The following is a 23,244-nucleotide window of genomic DNA, read 5'->3' on the forward strand; positions in this document are numbered from 1 at the left end:
GCCCCAGCAGAACCAGATACCACAGTGCAGCACAATATACTGCCCCAGCAGAACCATATACCACAGTGCAGCACAATATACTGCCCCCGCAGAACCAGATACCACAGTGCAGCACAGTATACCGCCCCAGCAGAACCAAACACCATAGTGCAGCACAATATACCGCCCCAACAGAACCAAATACCACAGTGCAGCACAATATACCGCCCCCGCAGAACCAAATACCGCAGTGCAGCACAATATACTGCCCCAGCAGAACCAGATACCACAGTGCAGCACAATATACTGCCCCAGCAGAACCATATACCACAGTGCAGCACAATATACTGCCCCCGCAGAACCAGATACCACAGTGCAGCACAATATACCGCCCCAGCAGAACCAGATACCGCAGTGCAGCACAATATACTGCCCCAGCAGAACCAGATACCACAGTGCAGCACAATATACTGCCCCAGCAGAACCAGATACCACAGTGCAGCACAATATACAGCCCCAGCAGAACCATATACCACAGTGCAGCACAATATACTGCCCCAGCAGAACCAGATACCACAGTGCAGAACAATATACCGCCCCAGCAGAACCAAATACCACAGTGCAGCACAATATACCGCCCCAGCAGAACCGAATACCACAGTGCAGCACAATATACCGCCCCAGCAGAACCAAATACCACAGTGCAACACAATATACTGCCCCAGCAGAACCAGATACCACAGTGCAGCACAATATACCGCCCCAGCAGAACCAAATACCAAAGTGCAGCACAATATATTGCCCCAGCAGAACCAAATACCACAGTGCAGCACAATATACTGCCCCAGCAGAACCAGATACCACAGTGCAGAACAATATACCGCCCCAGCAGAACCAAATACCACAGTGCAGCACAATATACCGCCCCCGCAGAACCAAATACCAAAGTGCAGCACAATATACCGCCCCAGCAGAACCAAATACCAAAGTGCAGCACAATTTACTGCCCCAGCAGAACCAAATACCACAGTGCAGCACAATATACTGCCCCAGCAGAACCAGATACCACAGTGCAGAACAATATACTGCCCCCGCAGAACCAAATACCACAGTGCAGCACAATATACCGCCCCAGCAGAACCAGATACCACAGTGCAGCACAATATACAGCCCCAGCAGAACCAAATACCACAGTGCAGCACAATATACTGCCCCCGCAGAACCAGATACCACAGTGCAGCACAATATACTGCCCCAGCAGAACCATATACCACAGTGCAGCACAATATACCGCCCCAGCAGAACCAAATACCACAGTGCAGCACAATATACAGGCCCAGCAGAACCAAATGCCACAGTGCAGCACAATATACCGCCCCAGCAGAACCAAATACCACAGTGCAGCACAATATACTGCCCCAGCAGAACCAAATACCACAGTGCAGCACAATATACTGCCCCAGCAGAACCAAATACCACAGTGCAGCACAATATACTGCCCCAGCAGAACCAAATACCACAGTGCAGCACAATATACCGCCCCAGCAGAACCAGATACCACAGTGCAGCACAATATACTGCCCCAGCAGAACCATATACCACAGTGCAGCACAATATACTGCCCCAGCAGAACCAAATACCACAGTGCAGCACAATATACTGCCCCAGCAGAACCAAATACCACAGTGCAGCACAATATACCGCCCCAGCAGAACCAGATACCACAGTGCAGCACAATATACTGCCCCAGCAGAACCATATACCACAGTGCAGCACAATATACTGCCCCAGCAGAACCAAATACCACAGTGCAGCACAATATACTGCCCCAGCAGAACCAAATACCACAGTGCAGCACAATATACTGCCCCAGCAGAACCAAATACCACAGTGCAGCACAATATACCGCCCCAGCAGAACCAAATACCACAGTGCAGCACAATATACTGCCCCCGCAGAACCAGATACCAAAGTGCAGCACAATATACTGCCCCAGCAGAACCATATACCACAGTGCAGCACAATATACTGCCCCAGCAGAACCAAAAAATACTGCCCATAGCATTAATTGTGGCTGTGGGGAGGGTTCAGGTGGCCTCTTTAGGCATTGGCCCACCGGCAAGTTTCCCTGTGGGTTCGATCACCAATCCGCCCCTGCATGGTGGGTTGCTTTGTGGAAGCACTCTTAGAGATTTGCCAGGTCTACCGGGAGTCTCGGCGGTTTCCTGTTTTCCTGTCCTAATGATAAGCCTTCAGTTGTGATCAATGAGGGTCCAGCCCACAGGTCCTGCAGCCCCTTCTATGGATTGCTGTGCCTGGTACTTCAGCTCTGCCCCCTTAAGTGGTCAGTTGGGGTCCCAGGTGGTCGGACCCCTGCAGATCTCAGATTGATGGCCTATATCAAGAAGTCCATCAATTATCATATGCAATTTAACTGTATTTAGTAAACATTTTAATTACTTGCTGTTCCACTTTTCACCACAGTCAGATGTAAATAATTTTCATACACCGCAATGCAATAGCGCCCCCTCCCTTCCCCCAGTGATCCTCTAATAAAGATCTAACTCCTAGGGAAAGCATTTTTGATGTGCAATAACGTTGGGTAGTTCTTATATTCTACCAGCTGCGGTGAAATATATAAATATATTGCGTAAGGCTACTTTCACACCAGCGTTTCGGTGTCCGTCTGTGAGATCCATTTCAGGGCTCTCACAAGCGGCCCCAAACGGATCAGTTTAGCCCCAATGCATTCTGAATGGATGCGGATCCATTCAGAATGCATCAGTTTGGCTCCGTTCCGCCTCCATTCCGCTCTGGAGGCGGACACCAAAACGCAGCTTGCAGCGTTTTGGTGTCCGCCTGGCCGTGCGGATCCAAACGGATCCGTCCTGACTTACAATGTAAGTCAATGGGGACGGACCCATTTGACGTTGACACAATATGGTGCAATTGCAAACGGATCCGTCCCCCATTGACTTTCAATGTAAAGTCAGGACGGATCCGTCTAACAATTAGACTTAGACTTTTTTTTTACATAGAATGCAGACGGATCCGTTCTGAACGGATACCATCGTTTGCATTTATAGGTGCGGATCCGTCTGTGCAGACACCAGACGGATCCGCACCTAACGCAGGTGTGAAAGTAGCCTTAGCCCAGGAGGATCCATATCGCTGTGGCTGTACTTGCTCCACATGAACTGAGTTGCTGTGCTCAATGCCGCCATACACAGGATCTAGTGTCTTTCTCCACTTTGCTTTGTAACAATAAATAAAATGAGTCCGTTCTAACAGAGAATCGTGTTTGTTGGAAGATTCCGGATCGGAGGACTCCTATTCACAAACATAAAGAGCATGGTGAGTGATCCAAATTTTGCCACTTCCAGAGCTGCATTTAAAATTCTGCAACCTAATAACTCAGCTCTCCTATTGCGTCATATATCTTTCGGTGCATGTCCGTTTACCAGCACCGGTCAGATAGAAGAGCGGGGCCTGATTCATAGAAAATAGAGCCACACGCAAAGTACGACATGCACCACATAATAGCACCATATAGTGCCAAGGGACTATTTTAATATACAGCCTATCAAATATAATATAACATAGTGCCAAGAAGAGAAAGAATGTGCCTGCCCTATTCCTAACCCTAACCTATTCCATCCTAACATTACATACACGGTAAGGCTACTTTCACACCTGCGGCACTACGATCCGGCAGGGAATGCTAGGAATTGGCCATACATGAACCACAGCGTGCAGCCATTTGTGTCCTGGCGATTCTCTGCATTTTTGCCAGATTGTGGCCGGATCTCTACTGGACCCCATTATAGTTAATGGGGCCGGTGGGCATTCGGTCAGTGCCGGATCCAGATGTGAAAGAAGCCTAATACAGCGCCATACACCTCTTACATCCAGTGACGTCTCCTCTGATGTTCTATTTCCTCATCTTCTTCTTCTTTCAGAGCAGACCGCCATGATGATTTCTTTCAGCCGTCTCTTCTCTCTGCAGAGTTTGACAGACAGACATCGTAGTTTCCTACTTTTCCATCATCCTCCCACCTTCTGAACACCCCATCCTGCCACCCCCAATACTGTGCCCACTGCGCTCACCAATACTATACTGCCGAAACAGTCCCCCTGAAAATGCAACAATCCAATAATTATTGGCACACAGCGCCTTAAAATAATCGCGCCCAGCGAATAGTGCCCCTGACACTAATAGTGAGAGTGCCCCCAGCAGTAACAGTGCTCCCCAAAGTCCTACAATAGAAATAATTATCTGCCAGAGTGCACTTAGTAGTAATAGTGCCGGACAGTAATAATGTCCCTAATGTGCCCCAGAAGTAATAATGCTCCCATAGTGCCCATACTAGTATTTATGTTCCCAGGGGCGTAGCTAATGGCTCATGGGCCCTGGTGCAAGAGTTCAGCTTGGGGCCCCCCTTCCCTCAGTGCTTTGTGGCCAGGGGCAGGGAAGCACAAGTCCTTCATGCTGCCCGAGGCAAAAATTGAAACGGCGTCTCATTGAGCCAGAGCTATAACTTGACCAGCACGCACTTTCTATAATACTGGTGTCTTCTTATGCACCACAAGGGTCTTTGGGCCCCCTTAGGCTCCTGAGCCCCTGCATGTTCCCCATAGTCCCCAGTAGTAGTAAAGCCCACCATAATGGCCCCGGTAGTAATAATTCTCTTTATGCGTGACAATAGAAAAATGCCCCCTTATAATGTGCGCCAGTACAAAAAAATGCCCTGTTGTGTGGCAGTAAAAAAAAAAAAAAACTACTCTTAGTGCCCCCATTAGAGCCAATGTCCCCATAGTGCCCTCATAATGTGTGCCAATGCCCCCTACTGTGTGCCCCAAAAAACCTTTCTTAGGGCCCCCAGTTGAGCCAAGGTCCCCATAGTTCCCCATAATTTGCGCCAGTATAAAATACTCCTATATAATACCCCCAGTAGATGCCCCCCATAGTGCTCCCCCCGTCCCCATGGTGCCTGACATAATGTGCCAGTATAAAATGGCCCTATAGAGTGCCCCAAGTAGATGCCCCGATAATACTCCTCTCCCCACTTCCCTCTAGTGCCCCCATAATGTGTGCCAGTATAAACTGCCCCTATAGTGCTCATCCCGACCCCCATAGTGCACATATAGTTTGTGCCAGTATAAAATGCCCCTATATAATTACCTCCAGTAGATGCCCCCATAGTGCTCCCCATGTGTGACATTATATAGGGCCCCCAGTAGATGCCCCCATAGTGCTCCTCTCCCCTACTTCTCTATAATGGCCCCATGTGTGACAGTATATAATGCCCCCAGTAGATGCCCCATTGTGCTCCTGTCCCCCATGTGTGCCAGTATGTAATTCTAATATATAGGGCCCCAGTAGATGCCCCCATAGTGCCCCCCATGTGTGACAGTATATAATGCACCCAGTAGATGCCCCATAGTGCTCCTGTCCCCCCACATGTGCCAGTATATAATTCTAATATATAGTGCTCCCTCACTTCTCCATGTGTGACTGTATATAATGCCCCCCAGTAGATGTCCCCATAGTGCTCCCCCCCATAGTATTCCCCATTTGTGCCAGTATATAATTCTAATATATAGAGCCCCCATAGTGCTCCCCACCATGTGTGCCAGTATATAATGCCCCCTAGTAGATGCCCCCATAGTGCTCCTCTCCCCCAATGTGTGCCAGTATATAATGCACCCTTGTAGATGCCCCCATAGTGCTCCTCTTCCCCCATGTATGCCTGTAGATAATGCCCCCTAGTAGATGCCCCCATAGTGCTCCTCTTCCCCCATGTATGCCAGTAGATAATGCCCCCTAGTAGATGCCCCCATAGTGCTCATCTTCCCCATGTATGCCAGTAGATAATGCCCTCTAGTAGATGCCCCCATAGGGCTCCTTTCCCCCCTTCCGCATACTGGGCAACAGCATAGTGTTAATAAAAAATTTAAAAAATCACATACTTACCTCCATGCCACTTTCAGTCCCTCTTCCGGCCTGTGTCCCGTGCTGTACGGCGCAGGCGGCGCAATGACGTCATCGCACCACCTGCACGGGCCTCTGATGGAAGATCTCCTCTCCTGCTGACAAACCTCGCATGAGCCCCCCTCCCGAACCGGCTGCACGGGTGGTATGTCCACCCCTAAGTGGCAAAACACTACTGCCATATACAGCCCATGTAATAGCAAAATAATATACAGTGTCCAAGTGTACAAAAAGTGACCAGTTCCCCTAATAGGAGCCGTGTGAGGACAAATCCCGTGTGTTAGAAGTGCGGCCACACCTGGTTACCGGGTGAGTATCGTCATTTTCCATCATTTTACAACTTCAGTAAATCTTGTGTTTCTCAGCTCCAGGAAAGTGACGCAAGTAAATGATTAAAAAAACAAACAATTGGGCAGGTAACGGCGGCGGAGGTGGCGGATATCACCAGCACTTCCTTGACAAGTAGTCTCTTAGCAAAGTTGCAGAGTATGTGATAATGAAGCGCAGGTTATGGAGAAGACGTGGCGGTGTTATCGTAATTACTCCTTAATTCAGTACAATTAATGGATGTCACCAAACAACACATTAAACTGCAAATGTTTCCCAAGCTATCCCCATCTGAGGCTTCCCTAGACCTGAGCAAGAAAAATTAAAGGGACCTGTCTGTCCACAGCGAGATGAGACTATGCACCGGCCCTAGGCGCTAGGTGGACGGAAACAGCAGAGCAGGCTGGCACTCCACCGTTTCTGTAACTCCAGTTATAGTGAATGGGAGGTATGGAAACCGTGCAGCAGAACAGTCCACATAGGGCCGGTGGTAAGTCCCTTCTCACCGTGGAATATCTGAATAGTGAGTGCAGCTCTGGAGTATAATACTGGATGTAACTCAGGATCAGTAATGTAATGTACACAGTGACTGCACCAGCAGAATAGTAAGTGCAGCTCTGGAGTATAATACAGGCTGTAACTCAGGATCAGTACAGGATAAGTAATGTATGTACACAGTGACTGCACCAGCAGAATAGTGAGTGCAGCTCTGGAGTATAATACAGGATGTAACTCAGGATCAGTACAGGATAAGTAATGTACAGTGGGGGAAATAATTATTTGACCCCTCACTGATTTTGTAAGTTTTTCCAATGACAAAGAAATGAAAAGTCTCAGAACAGTATCATTTCAATGGTAGGTTTATTGTAACAGTGGCAGATAGCACATCAAAAGGAAAATCGAAAAAATAACTTTAAATAAAAGATAGCAACTGATTTGCATTTCATTGAGTGAAATAAGTATTTGAACCCTCTAACAAAAAAAGACTTAATACTTGGTGGAAAAACCCTTGTTTGCAAGCACAGAGGTCAAACGTTTCTTGTAATTGATGACCAAGTTTGCGCACATTTTAGGAGGAATGTTGGTCCACTCCTCTTTGCAGATCATCTCTAAATCCCTAAGGTTTCGAGGCTGTCTCTGTGCAACTCTGAGCTTGAGCTCCCTCCATAGGTTTTCGATTGGATTAAGGTTCGGAGACTGACTAGGCCACTCCATGACCTTAATGTGCTTCTTCTTGAGCCACTCCTTTGTTGCCTTTGCTGTATGTTTTGGGTCATTGTCGTGCTGGAACACCCATCCACGACCCATTTTCAGTTTCCTGGCAGAGGGAAGGAGGTTGTCGCTCAGGATTTCACGATACATGGCTCCGTCCGTTTTCCCGTTTATGCGAATAAGTTGTCCTGTGCCCTTAGCAGAAAAACACCCCCAAAGCAAAATGTTTCCACCCCCATGCTTGACGGTGGGGACGGTGTTTTGGGGGTCATAGGCAGCATTTTTCTTCCTCCAAACACAGCGAGTTGAGTTAATGCCAAAGAGCTCTATTTTGGTCTCATCAGACCACAGCACCTTCTCCCAGTCACTCTCTGAATCATTCAGGTGTTCATTGGCAAACTTCAGACGGGCCTGCACATGTGCCTTCCTGAGCAGGGGGACCTTGCGAGCCCTGCAGGATTTTAATCCATTGCGGTGTAATGTGTTTCCAATGGTTTTCTTGGTGACTGTGGTCCCTGCTAATTTGAGGTCATTAACTAACTCCTCCCGTGTAGTTCTAGGATGCTTTTTCACCTTTCTCAGAACCATTGACACCCCACGAGGTGAGATCTTGCGTGGAGCCCCAGAGCGAGGTCGATTGATGGTCATTTTGTGCTCCTTCCATTTTCGAACAATCGCACCAACAGTTGTCACCTTCTCTCCCAGCTTCTTGCTAATGGTTTTGTAGCCCATTCCAGCCTTGTGCAGGTCTACAATTTTGTCTCTGACATCCTTGGACAGCTCTTTGGTCTTTCCCATGTTGGAGAGTTTGGAGTCTGCTTGATTGATTGATTCTGTGGACAGGTGTCTTTTATACAGGTGACTAGTTAAGACAGGTGTCCTTAATGAGGGTGACTAATTGAGTAGAAGTGTCTAACCACTCTGTGGGAGCCAGAACTCTTAATGGTTGGTAGGGGTTCAAATACTTATTTCACTCAATGAAATGCAAATCAGTTGCTATCTTTTATTTAAAGTTTTTTTTTCGATTTTCCTTTTGATGTGCTATCTGCCACTGTTACAATAAACCTACCATTGAAATGATACTGTTCTGAGACTTTTCATTTCTTTGTCATTGGACAAACTTACAAAATCAGTGAGGGGTCAAATAATTATTTCCCCCACTGTATGTACACAGTGACTGCACCAGCAGAATAGTGAGTGCAGCTCTGGAGTATAATACAGGATGTAACTCAGGATCAGTACAGGATAAGTAATGTATGTACACAGTGACTGCACCAGCAGAATAGTGAGTGCAGCTCTGGAGTATAATACAGGATGTAACTCAGGATCAGTACAGGATAAGTAATGTATGTACACAGTGACTCCACCAGCAGAATAGTGAGTGCAGCTCTAAAGTATAATACAGGATGTAACTCAGGATCAGTACAGGATAAGTAATGTATGTACACAGTGACTCCACCAGCAGAATAGTGAGTGCAGCTCTGGAGTATAATACAGGATGTAACTCAGGATCAGTACAGGATAAGTAATGTATGTACACAGTGACTGCACCAGCAGAATAGTGAGTGCAGCTCTGGAGTACAATACAGGATGTAACTCAGGATCAGTACAGGATAAGTAATGTATGTACACAGTGACTGCACCAGCAGAATAGTGAGTGCAACTCCGGAGTATAATACAGGATGTAACTCAGGATCAGTACAGGATAAGTAATGTATGTACACAGTGACTGCACCAGCAGAATAGTGAGTGCAGCTCTGGAGTATAATACAGGATGTAACTCAGGATCAGTACAGGATAAGTAATGTATGTACACAGTGACTGCACCAGAAGAATAGTGAGTGCAGCTCTGGAGTATAATACAGGATGTAACTCAGGATCAGTACAGGATAAGTAATGTATGTACACAGTGACTGCACCAGCAGAATAGTGAGTGCAGCTCTGGAGTATAATACAGGATGTAACTCAGGATCAGTACAGGATAAGTAATGTATGTACACAGTGACTGCACCAGCAGAATAGTGAGTGCAGCTCTGGAGTATAGTACAGGATGTAACTCAGGATCAGTACAGGATAAGTAATGTAACAACTTTATATATTAAGGAATTGACAATTTACAAATATTCCCTGAATGTTGAAGCTAGGTTTTGTAACTTTATAACATCTGCCTGCTCCTCATCCTCCCACCTGGTCTAATCATCCGCACCTCGTTGTCCTCATCTGTGGATAATGGAAAAGAAAACTCAGCATCCAATGTCAACACAAGACACAAAGCCTGTGCAGTGACGGCTCAGGGACGAGTTGTGTCAGGATAAATACAGGAAAGTAATTTTGGAGTCCATGGAACAATAAGCACAGAAGACAGTGAGCAGAGACACAATACATTAACACTTTTCTGAAGTTTGTTTAAAGGATACCTAAATCAGCAACGTGTGGCATCTTCCTCACCTTCCAGCAACCTGTAGTTACCCTTTCCAAGCATCCTCACCGGTAACCCAAAAAATCTATCTGCAGTGTTATAGAAAATAAAAGTCAGCGAGGAGGGGAGAAGAGGGGAAGGCAGCCATGGTCTTCTGGGAGAGGGGAGGCAGTGCAGCAAGCCAAGGCAGAATTATGCTTAGATCCTTGAGGAATTCAGGTTACACCGCTTGTCTTTCTATCTTAGTTCTGTATGATTGTGAAGGAGTGTAGCTCGAGGCTACTAGGGCATGTGCCCCAGGTGTTGGTGCCAGGGGGCTGTGGCAACAAGCCCCTTTGCCCTGACAAGGATATTTAGATACAGAGATGGTGGTCAGTGAACTGAACCTTTTCCCTTGGTTAAGAACTGGCTAGCTACTGCACTGGACTCAGCAAAGTGTGGCACAATATGGCAGTATGTGGGCACTTTGGCACTGTGTAAGCATTCTGTGGTGCTATGTAGGTAGGGGTTGGGCACTTGTTGGCTGTATATTGGCATAGTATGGTAATATATGGCTACTTAACGACACTCTGGGCAATGTTTGACACTATGTAGATGCTGTATGGCTCTATAGGGGTAGCATTTGCCAGTATGTTGTCACCATTTTGAACTATGTAGCTGCTATTTATTGCATCTCTATGCTGTCACTCCATGGCAGGAGCAGACTCACTAGGTGGGTGCCGTTTATCTTCATGTGGGCGATGTATGAGTATGGCATTCTGGTGAACGGGCTGAACATGGAGCCTGATATCTAGGGATGCCTGCTAATTCTCCACCTCCGAGCATGACCACAGTTCTCATGACTGACCTTAAAGTCAGCGGCGAACCTTGTTCAGTGCTGGGGCGTCAGGGTAACTCCCAGGAACCCGGCACATTTTGCCATTGTTTGGCTGCACCATTTAGATTTCTTACCTCGTCTGTCAATTTACACTTTATGTGTTACTAAACTGTACATCGTCTGCATCGCAAATAACTGTGTGTGGATCAGGAGGAGACGAGAGCAGGGATGGAATGATTCATATATTCGCCCTCAGAATGACTAATTGTGCCTAATTAAATAGTATTCGTATGACTGTGGCATTACACATCGGATACATGCGGGGAGCAGGAAGATTTACCTTAATCCCACACAATTTACATAATAGCGTTACACTCTCTCCAGATGTGTGGAGCATATCCCTATATACAAGAGGTACAGGTATAATTATATACAGGAGATGCCCAGGTTATACCAGCTCGGTCCAGATCACTATATACAAGAGGTACGGGCTGTACATATGTAATTATATACAGGAGATACCCAGGTTATACCAGCATGCTCCATATCACTATATACAAGAAGATGTATAACTTATACCAGCTGTACATATGTAATTATATACAGGAGATGCCCAGGTTATACCAGCATGGTCCATATCACTATATACAAGAAGGTGTATAACTTATACCAGCTGTACATATGTAATTATATACAGGAGATGCCCAGGTTATACCAGCATGGTCCATATCACTATATACAGGAAGATGTATAACTTATACCAGCTGTACATATCTCTAGCAGAAGGAGCCGGCTTCGCACAGGTATATTTAATCTATTTCATTTAATGTTTGTGTGTGTCATTAAAAGATATCGACAGTATCCCCCATAACAGTGACCTCTACAGCACCCCGCCCCTTTGACAGTGACCTCCACAGTTCCCCATTCCTTAACACTGACCCCCTCACAGTGCCCAGCCACTTTAAAATGGGACCTCCACAGCAGCCCATCCCCTTAACTTTGACCTTCACAGCAGCCTGCTGCCTTAACAGTGACCTCCACAGCAGTTGCCCCTTTAATAGTGGCCCCTGCCCATTTAACAGTGACCGCCACAGTGTCCACCCCTTAACAGTGACCTCCACAGTGCCCGCCCCTTTAACAGTGACCTCCACAGTGCCCGCCCCTTTAACAGTGACCTCCACAGCTCCCGCCCATTTAACAGTGACCTCCACAGTGCCCGCCCATTTAACAGTGACCTCCACAGTGCCCTGCCCCTTTATTGCTAGGGCTACAAGACGACATGTGTCGCGCAACATTTTATCTCAACAATTTTTATAATGCTAGTCTATTGTGTTGCACTGCGCCATGCTGCGACAGCCCATCCCCTTAACTTTGACCTTCACAGCAGCCTGCTGCCTTAACAGTGACCTCCACAGCAGTTGCCCCTTTAATAGTGGCCCCTACCCCCTTAACAGTGACCTCTACAGTGTCCGCTCCTTTAGGTGTGACCTCCACAGTGCCCTTCCCTTTTAACAGTAACATCCACAGTGCCTGCCTCTTTAACAGTGACCGCCACAGTGCCCGCCCCTTAACAGTGAACTCCACAGTGCCCGCCCCTTTAACAGTGACCTCCACAGTGCCCGCCCCCTTAACAGTGACCTCCACAGTGCCTGCCTCTTTAACAGTGACCGCCACAGTGCCCGCCCCTTAACAGTGAATTCCACAGTGCCCGCCCCTTTAACAGTGACCTCCACAGTGCCCGCCCCCTTAACAGTGACCTCCACAGCGCCCGCCCCTTTAACAGTGACCTCCACAGTGCCTGCCCCTTTAACAGTGACCTCCACAGCACCCGCCCCTTTAACAGTGACCTCCACAGTACCCGCCTCTTTAACAGTGACCTCCACAACACCCTCCCCTTTAACAGTGACCTCCACAATGTCCGCCCCTTTAAGAGTGACCTCCACAGTGTCCTTCCCCTTTAACAGTAACATCCACAGTGCCCGCCTCTTTAACAGTGACCTCCGCAGTGCCCGCCCCTTAACAGTGAACTCCACAGTGCCTGCCCTTTAGGAGTGCCTGCCCCTTTAACAGTGACCTCCACAGTGCCCGCCCCTTTAACAGTGACCTCCACAGTGCCCGCCCCTTTAACAGTGACCTCCACAACGCCCGCTTTTTTAACAGTGACCTCCACAACACCCTTTAACAGTGACCTCCACAGTGCCCGCCCCTTTAACAGTGACCTCCACAGTGCCTGCCCCTTTAGGAGTGCCCGCCCCTTTAACAGTGACCTCCACAGTGCCCGCCCTTTTAACAGTGACCTCCACAGTGCCCGCCCCTTTAACAGTGACCTCCACAGTGCCCGCCCCTTTAACAGTGACCTCCACAGCGCCCGCCCCTTTAACAGTGACCTCCACAGCTCCCGCCTCTTTAACAGTGACCTCCACAACACCCTTTAACAGTGACCTCCACAGTGCCCGCCCCTTTAACAGTGACCTCCACAGTGCCTGCCCCTTTAACAGTGACCTCCACAGTGCCCTGCCCCTTTAATGCTAGGGCTACAGGACGACATGTGTCGCGCAACATTTTATCTCAACAATTTTTATAATGATAGTCTATTGTGTTGCACTGCGCCATGCGCCATGCGCCATGCTGCGACTGAGAAATGACAGTCGCAAAAAAATCCATTCAAGATGGATGCATGTAGCAGCGTAGTCGTGCCCTATGTGTCGTGCGACTTATTGTCGTCGTGTAGCCCTAGCCTAAAGCTGACCTACAGCCGTGAAGAAAAATGTCTGGGTTGTTATGGAAATCTGGAGTAAAACTGCGCGAGCTTCTATTGGCTGATAAGGGAGATGTGACCGTGTGTAGGGCAGTTGGGATATGAAGAGAAAGACTTGAATGGCTTGTATTGGCTAATGCAGGTAATTTTTTGGGAATATCTCAGGAACGGTACGTCCTAGAGAGCTGAGACCCGGTCTAAAACCTTCCCGGACACCTGATGTATCTGTGTGCCAAATTTGGTGAAGGTCGGTTCAGTCGTTTGGTCGCGCATAAAGAACAGACAGATGTCGGGACAGACAGAAACTAATTTTTATATATATATATATATGAGATGAGTCTCTGTCTCTGTCTGTTCTTTAGGCTACTTTCACACTGGCGTTTTGGCTTTCCGTTTCTGAGATCCGTTCAGGGCTCTCACAAGCGTCCAAAACAGATCAGTTTTGCCCTAATCCCTTCTGAATGGAAAAGGATCCGCTCAGAAGGCATCAGTTCGCCTCCATTCCGTTCTGGAGGTGGACACCAAAACGCTACCTGTGGAGGTCACTATTAAAGTAGCGGCACTGTGGATTTTTTGCAACTGTCATGTCGCAGTCGCAGCATGTCACATGTCGCAGTGCGACACCATAGCCTATCATTATAAAAATTGTTGCGCGACATTGGTGCGACACATGTCGCGCTGTGGAGGTCACTGTTAAGGGGGCAGGGGCCACTATTAAAAGGGCAGATGCTGTAGAGGTCACTGTTAAAGGGGCGGACACTGTGGAGGTCACTGTTAAAGGGGCGTGCACTGAGGAGGTCACTGTTAAGGGAGCGGGCTACTGTGGCAGTCACTGTTAAAGGGATGGGTGCTGCGGAGGTCTCTGTTAAGGGGGCAGGGAACAGTGGAGGTCACAGATAAGGGGACGGTCCCCTATGGAGGTCAGTGTTAAGGGGCGGGGTGCTGTATAGGTCACTGTTAAGGGGACGGACCCCTGAGGAGGTCACTGTCAAGGGAGTGGGGTGCTGTGAAACTCACTGTTAAGGGGGCGGGCTGCTGTGAAGGTCAAAGATAAGGGAATGGGCTGCTGTGGAGGTCCCATTTTAAGGAGGCGGGGCACTGTGGGGGGTCAGTGTTAAGGCGTGGGGGGCTGTGGAGTTAACTGTTAAGGGGCGGGGTGCTGTAGAGGTCACTGTTATGGGGGATACTGTCGATATCTTTTAACGACACACACAAACATTAAATGAAATAGATGAAATATACCCGAGCGAAGCCGGCTCCTTCTGCTAGTATAATCATATACAGGAGATGCCCGGGTAAGGTTACTTTCACACTAGCGTTTTTGCTGGATCCGTTCTGCATCCCAGGACGGAAAGCAAACCGCAGCACGCTGCTCTCCGGTATGAGAACGTAACGGAATGCATTTCGGAGCGCTCCGTTCTGTTCATTGACAATGAATGGGGACAAATCGGAAGCGTTTTTTTTTTTTCCGGTATTGAGACCCTATGACTGATCTCAATACCGGAAACTATTAACGCTGGTGTGAAAGTAGCCTTCTACCAGCATGGTCTATAACAGGATATAGCGTTTTGGCTTTCCGTTTCTGAGATCGGTGCAGGGCTCTCACAAGCGGTCCAAAACGGGCAATAACAGGATATAGCAGACAATACTAGACAATGCTTATGTTATAGCTGTTGCTTTGCTGTGTATTTAGTGACCATTTGCTGGTAGTCAGTGATTGGCGCTGTTCGGCGTTGTCAGATGGGCTCCTGTGAGCAGCAGATCTGCACATCCTCTTCAGCCCACACTACGTGTTCCCGGTGCAGACTACACACATGTCCAGAATTCAGATCTATACGTATGAGTCACCGCGCAGAGGAGAATGGATCCAGTTTACACAAGGAGGAGCCGCGTCTTCAGCCTCGTTCTGTGTGCAATTAGGCAGATATGTGAGCAGCGTTCTGGATGGGGAGAAGAACATCTATTTTGGTCCATCTATTCCTGCCTGTAGCAAGACTGTCACCCCCAGACTTACCGTATCTCCTCACACATCAGCCATTCCTGCCGTAACCCTTAATAAGGCGAAAAAGACAAAAATAGCTTTATAAATTCGTATCCAGGGACAGTGTTCTCCTGAGCTGCTGTATCTAACTGCCTGCACCGCTTCTGAAGCCGGTCACGTGTAATAGTGTCTGCTGGGCTGCTGTATCTAAACCTGCTATGTTTAATTCTGTCTGCTCACCTTCTGTATCTAAGCCTCATCATTAGCGGCTGTATCTAATCCTATCATGTGTGACAGTGTCACTGAGCTGCTGTATCAAAGCTTATGATGTGTGATAATGTCTGCTCAGCTTCTGTATCTAAGTCTGTTATATATGATACTGTGCTGCTGTATCTAAGCCTATTGTGTGATACTGTATACTAAGCTTCTGTATCTAAGCCTATTATATATGATACTGTACTGCTGTATCTAAGCCTATCATGTGTGATACTTTGTCCTCAGCTTCTGTATCTAAGTCTCTTATATATGATACTGTGCTGCTGTATCTAAGCCTATCATGTGTGATACTGTTTACTAAGCTTCTGTATCTAAGCCTATTATATATGATACTGTGCTGCTGTATCTAAGCCTTTTGTGTGATACTATATACTAAGCTTCTGTATCTAAGCCTATTATATATATTACTGTGCTGCTGTATCTAAGCCTATCATGTGTGATACTGTATACTAAGCTTCTGTATCTAAGCCTATTATATATGATACTGTGCTGCTGTATCTAAGCCTATCATGTGTGATACTTTGTCCTCAGATTCTGTATCTAAGCCTATTATATGTGATACGGTGCTGCTGTATCTAAACCTGCGTGTGATGATGCAGCTAGGACACACAAGTCACACATCTGGAGGGACTCTGCTGATTTCTGTCTTTCCCTCTTTTACATGACCAGGTCCATCCATGACAGTCGCCCTCCGCAGACATGGGCTCCCTGGATGATGCGGATGAGCAGCACAACCTGCAGCTTGGGATGGATCAGTCGCAGGATGTAGAGAGGGACACTCAGTACAGCTGGGCCGCCCTGTGGAACATAATGACCATCGGGGGCAGTATCTGTCTCCTGGTCCTCTCCCAGATATTGGTAAGTCAGATACAGAAGCCATGGGGCGGTGGGCACCTCTACTGGGGCAACATGAAATTTACTACTGGTCACCAATTTACTGCAAAAAGTGCCTGAAAATCTCATACAGCATTAATTTACTGCACACAGTGCCCAGATAGGAAATACAGCATTAATTAACTATACATAGTGCCCAGATAGGAAATACAGCATTAATTTACTATACACAGTGCCCAGATAGGACATACAGCATTAATTTACTATACACAGTGCCCAGATAGGACATACAGCACCAGTTTACTATACACAGTACCCAGATAGGACGTACAGCACCAATTTACTATACATAGTGCCCAGATAGGACGTACAGCACCAGTTTACTATACACAGTGCCCAGATAGGAAATACAGCATTAATTAACTATACATAGTGCCCAGATAGGAAATACAGCATTAATTTACTATACACAGTGCCCAGATAGGACATACAGCATTAATTTACTATACATAGTGCCCAGATAGGACATACAGCACTAGTTTACTATACACAGTGCCCAGATAGGACATACAGCACCAATTTACTATACATAGTGCCCATATAGGAAATACAGCATTAATTTACTATACACAGTGCCCAGATAGGACGTACAGCACCAGTTTACTATACACAGTGCCCAGATAGGAAATACAGCATTAATTAACTATACATAGTGCCCAGATAGGAAATACAGCACTAGTTTACTATACATAGTGCCCAGATAGGACGTACAGCACCAATTTACTATACATAGTGCCCAGATAGGACATACAGCATTAATTTACTATACATAGTACCCAGATAGGACGTACAGCACCAGTTTACTATACACAGTGCCCAGATAGGACGTACAGCACCAATTTACTATACACAGTGCCCAGATAGGACGTACAGCACCAGTTTACTATACATAGTGCCCAGATAGGACATACAGCACCAATTTACTATACACAATGCCCAGATAGGACGTACAGCACCAGTTTACTATACATAGTGCCCAGATAGGACTACAGCACCAATTTACTATACACAGTGCCCAGATAGGACTACAGCACCAATTTACTATACACAGTGCCCAGATAGGACGTACAGCACCAGTTTACTATACACAGTGCCCAGATAGGACTACAGCACCAATTTACTATACACAGTGCCCAGATAGGACTACAGCACCAATTTACTATACATAGTGCCCAGATAGGACGTACAGCACCAGTTTACTATACACAGTGCCCAGATAGGACGTACAGCACCAGTTTACTATACACAGTGCCCAGATAGGACTACAGCACCAATTTACTATACACAGTGCCCAGATAGGACGTACAGCACCAGTTTACTATACACAGTGCCAAGATAGGACGTACAGCACCAGTTTACTATACACAGTGCCCATATAGGACGTACAGCACCAATTTACTATACACAGTGCCCAGATAGGACTACAGCACCAATTTACTATACACAGTGCCCAGATAGGACTACAGCACCAATTTACTATACATAGTGCCCAGATAGGACGTACAGCACCAGTTTACTATACACAGTGCCCAGATAGGACGTACAGCACCAGTTTACTATACACAGTGCCCAGATAGGATGTATAGCACCAGTTTACTATACACAGTGCCCAGATAGGACTACAGCACCAATTTACTATACACAGTACCCAGATAGGACATACAGCACCAATTTACTATACAGAGTGCCCAGATAGGATGTACAGCACCAGTTTACTATACACAGTGCCCAGATAGGATGTACAGCACCAATTTACTATACACAGTGTCCAGATAGGACTACAGCACCAATTTACTATACACAGTGCCCAGATAGGTCATACAGCACCAGTTTACTATACATAGTGCCCAGATAGGACTACAGCACCAATTTACTATACACAATGCCCAGATAGGACGTACAGCACCAGTTTACTATACACAGTGCCCAGATAGGACTACAGCACCAATTTACTATACATAGTGCCCAAATAGGACATACAGCACCAGTTTACTATACACAGTGCCCAGATAGGACATACAGCATTAATTTACGGCACACAGTGCCCAGATAGGACATATAGCACCAGTTTACTATACACAGTGCCCAGATAGGACATACAGCATTAATTTACTATACACAGTGCCCAGATAGGACGTACAGCACCAATTTACTATACATAGTGCCCAGATAGGACGTACAGCGCCAATTTACTATACACAGTGCCCAGATAGGACGTACAGCACCAGTTTACTATACACAGTGACCAGATAGGACGTACAGCACCAGTTTACTATACACAGTGCCCAGATAGGACTACAGCACCAATTTACTATACACAGTGCCCAGATAGGACTACAGCACCAGTTTACTATACACAGTGCCCAGATAGGACGTACAGCACCAGTTTACTATACACAGTGCCCAGATAGGACTACAGCACCAATTTACTATACACAGTGCCCAGATAGGACTACAGCACCAATTTACTATACATAGTGCCCAGATAGGACGTACAGCACCAGTTTACTATACACAGTGCCAAGATAGGACGTACAGCACCAGTTTACTATACACAGTGCCCATATAGGACGTACAGCACCAATTTACTATACACAGTGCCCAGATAGGACTACAGCACCAATTTACTATACACAGTGCCCAGATAGGACTACAGCACCAATTTACTATACATAGTGCCCAGATAGGACGTACAGCACCAGTTTACTATACACAGTGCCCAGATAGGACGTACAGCACCAGTTTACTATACACAGTGCCCAGATAGGATGTATAGCACCAGTTTACTATACACAGTGCCCAGATAGGACTACAGCACCAATTTACTATACACAGTGCCCAGATAGGATGTACAGCACCAATTTACTATACACAGTGCCCAGATAGGACATACAGCACCAGTTTACTATACATAGTACCCAGATAGGACGTACAGCACCAGTTTACTATACACAGTGCCAAGATAGGACGTACAGCACCAGTTTACTATACACAGTGCCCAGATAGGACGTACAGCACCAATTTACTATACACAGTGCCCAGATAGGATGTATAGCACCAGTTTACTATACACAGTGCCCAGATAGGACTACAGCACCAATTTACTATACACAGTGCCCAGATAGGACGTACAGCACCAGTTTACTATACACAGTGCCCAGATAGGACGTACAGCACCAGTTTACTATACATAGTGCCCAGATAGGATGTATAGCACCAGTTTACTATACACAGTGCCCAGATAGGACTACAGCACCAATTTACTATACACGGTGCCCAGATAGGACGTACAGCACCAGTTTACTATACACAGTGCCCAGATAGGACGTACAGCACCAGTTTACTATACACAGTGCCCAGATAGGATGTACAGCACCAGTTTACTATACACAGTGCCCAAATAGGACGTACAGCACCAATTTACTATACATAGTGCCCAGATAGGTCATACAGCACCAGTTTACTATACATAGTGCCCAGATAGGACTACAGCACCAGTTTACTATACATAGTGCCCAGATAGGACGTACAGCACCAGTTAACTATACACAGTGCCCAGATAGGACATACAGCATTAATTTACTATACACAGTGCCCAGATAGGACATACAGCACCAGTTTACTATACACAGTGCCCAGATAGGACATACAGCACCAGTTTACTATACACAGTGCCCAGATAGGACTACAGCACCAATTTACTATACACAGTGCCCAGATAGGACATACAGCACTAATTTACTATACATAGTGCCCAGATAGGACATACAGCACCAGTTTACTATACACAGTGCCCAGATAGGACATACAGCATTAATTTACTATACACAGTACCCAGATAGGAAATACAGCATTAATTTACGGCACACAGTGCCCAGATAGGACATATAGCACCAGTTTACTATACACAGTGCCCAGATAGGACATACAGCATTAATTTACTATACACAGTGCCCAGATAGGACGTACAGCACCAATTTACTATACATAGTGCCCAGATAGGACGTACAGCGCCAATTTACTATACACAGTGACCAGATAGGACTACAGCACCAATTTACGGCACACAGTGCCCAGATAGGACGTACAGCACCAGTTTACTATACACAGTGTCCAGATAGGACTACAGCACCAATTTACTATACACAGTGTCCAGATAGGACTACAGCACCAATTTACTATACATAGTGCCCAGATAGGACGTACAGCACCAGTTTACTATACACAGTGCCCAGATAGGACGTACAGCACCAGTTAACTATACACAGTGCCCAGATAGGACATACAGCACCAGTTTACTATACACAGTGCCCAGATAGGACTACAGCACCAATTTACTATACACAGTGCCCAGATAGGATGTACAGCACCAGTTTACTATACACAGTGTCCAGATAGGACTACAGCACCAATTTACTATACACAGTGCCCAGATAGGACGTACAGCACCAGTTTACTATACACAGTGTCCAGATAGGACTACAGCACCAATTTACTATACATAGTGCCCAGATAGGTCATACAGCACCAGTTTACTATACATAGTGCCCAGATAGGACTACAGCACCAATTTACTATACACAGTGCCCAGATAGGACGTACAGCACCAATTTACTATACACAGTGTCCAGATAGGACGTACAGCACCAATTTACTATACACAGTGTCCAGATAGGACATACAGCACCAGTTTACTATACACAGTGCCCAGATAGGACATACAGCACCAATTTACTATACATAGTGCCCAGATAGGTCATACAGCACCAGTTTATTACACACAGTGCCCAGATAGGTCATACAGCATCAGTTTATTGCACACAGTGCCCAGATAGGACATACAGCATTAATTTACTATACACAGTGCCCAGATAGGTCATACAGCATCAGTTTACTATACACAGTGCCCAGATAAGTCATACAGCATCAGTTTACTATACACAGTGCCCAGATAGGACGTACAGCACCAGTTTACTATACACAGTGCCCAGATAGGACTACAGCACCAGTTTATTGCACACAGTGCCCAGATAGGACATACAGCATTAATTTACTATACACAGTGCCCAGATAAGTCATACAGCACCAGTTTATTGCACACAGTGCCCAGATAAGTTATACACCACCCTTTCATTGCATTCAGTGTCCAGACAGTAGATGCATTATTTGCTGCATAAATTGTTCCGATAATGCTTATAATGCCTTCTTCCTCAATAAAGTGCCCAGATAATACATACAGCGCCTATTTACTGCAAAAAGTACCCAAGTAATGCATGCATCTATTTATTGTATATGCTGCATATATAATACACACAGCACTCCTTTACTGCACACATTTGCACATATAATACAGTCATCATTTTTCTCGTAAAGCGCTCAGATACAGCGCCCTTTTTACTGCATACAGTGTCCGGATAGTACATACAAAATCCATTTTATCTTGTAGCGCCCAGATAGAATATACAGCATTATATACTGAATACATGGCCAGGTAAAGCATGCAGCACGAATTTATTGCATACAGTACAGTACACAGATAATGCGCTCATTTTCTACACAAAGTGCCCGCCGCACGCACAGTGCACCTTTACTGTATGCAGTGCACAGAACATTCATGCAAAACCCATTTTCTCCATCCAGTGCCTAGATTAATATACAGCAGCCACTTCCAGCGTGCAGGGCATAAAGTGCCCAGATAATACATACAATGCCCAGATAGAAGGCATATTAATATAGAGTGTACAAATTGTCCACTTTTCAACGAAGTGCTCAGATAATGCATACGACACGCAGTAGCCCAGATAATTCAATCATTTTCCTCCTAAAGTTCTCCTCCTTCTGCATGCAGTGCCCTGATATAATATATACCGCATAAGTTGCCCAGATAATACATACAGTGCCTAGATAGAAGATACCGCATTATGTCCTGCATAAAGCGCCCAGATAATGTATACATTACCTGCTTTCTGATTGAAGTGTGCAGATACTGCATACATTGCCCAGATTATACATACTGTACAACACCCATTTACGGCATACAGTGCCCAGATGGACAACGCACACAGGGGAAGGGGGCAGACACATTTTGGCTCTTTCTGCTGTAGCGGATCAGTGCCAATCTGTGACATCAGAGAACTCTGTACCCCAGCCCTCCACCGCTACGGCATCAGTGCAGCGCTGCAGTTCTGCACAGCCTTCGGGGAAATGACGGCGATGGATGCAGAAGCTTTTTAACCGAACTGCACTGGTGTAACTCAGTTTGTGGTGTGGAAGAACACACTAGCAGCACCGACACCAGAGTATCCTTAATGCAACGGCAGGGAAGGATTGCAAACCTTATCATCCTCCAGATGGATCCTAAATGAGATTTTCATACAGACCATCTGGAGCCTGCAAGCCATCCCCAGGATCCAAATATGATCAGTTCCTGAGTCATAGACTGTGAATAATGTGATTGATGTGCAAGCGCCCACCTCGTGGTCGGGGGTTAGACCTTGTGTTGGTCAGACTCATTTTCCCAAAAGGTTTCATTGTAACTGAAGAAAACCCAATTTATTCTGAAAATACAATGAATCAGAGAGACGTCGCT

General features: G+C 46.3%; 1 protein-coding gene across 1 annotated transcript in view; it reads left to right on the forward strand.

Moving 5' to 3' along the window:
- The window catches only part of PTPN5 (protein tyrosine phosphatase non-receptor type 5), a 52,426-nt gene that overhangs the window by 7,579 nt on the left and 21,603 nt on the right, over positions 1-23,244 (forward strand). The window contains exon 2 of the mRNA XM_040409767.1: positions 16,431-16,619. Within this exon, the coding sequence (XP_040265701.1) occupies positions 16,461-16,619 (159 nt within the window). The 5' untranslated portion in view covers positions 16,431-16,460. The remainder of the gene's footprint in view (positions 1-16,430; positions 16,620-23,244) is intronic.

The sequence above is a fragment of the Bufo bufo genome, chromosome 10, assembly GCF_905171765.1.
Source record: "Bufo bufo chromosome 10, aBufBuf1.1, whole genome shotgun sequence".
Lineage (NCBI taxonomy): Eukaryota > Metazoa > Chordata > Amphibia > Anura > Bufonidae > Bufo > Bufo bufo.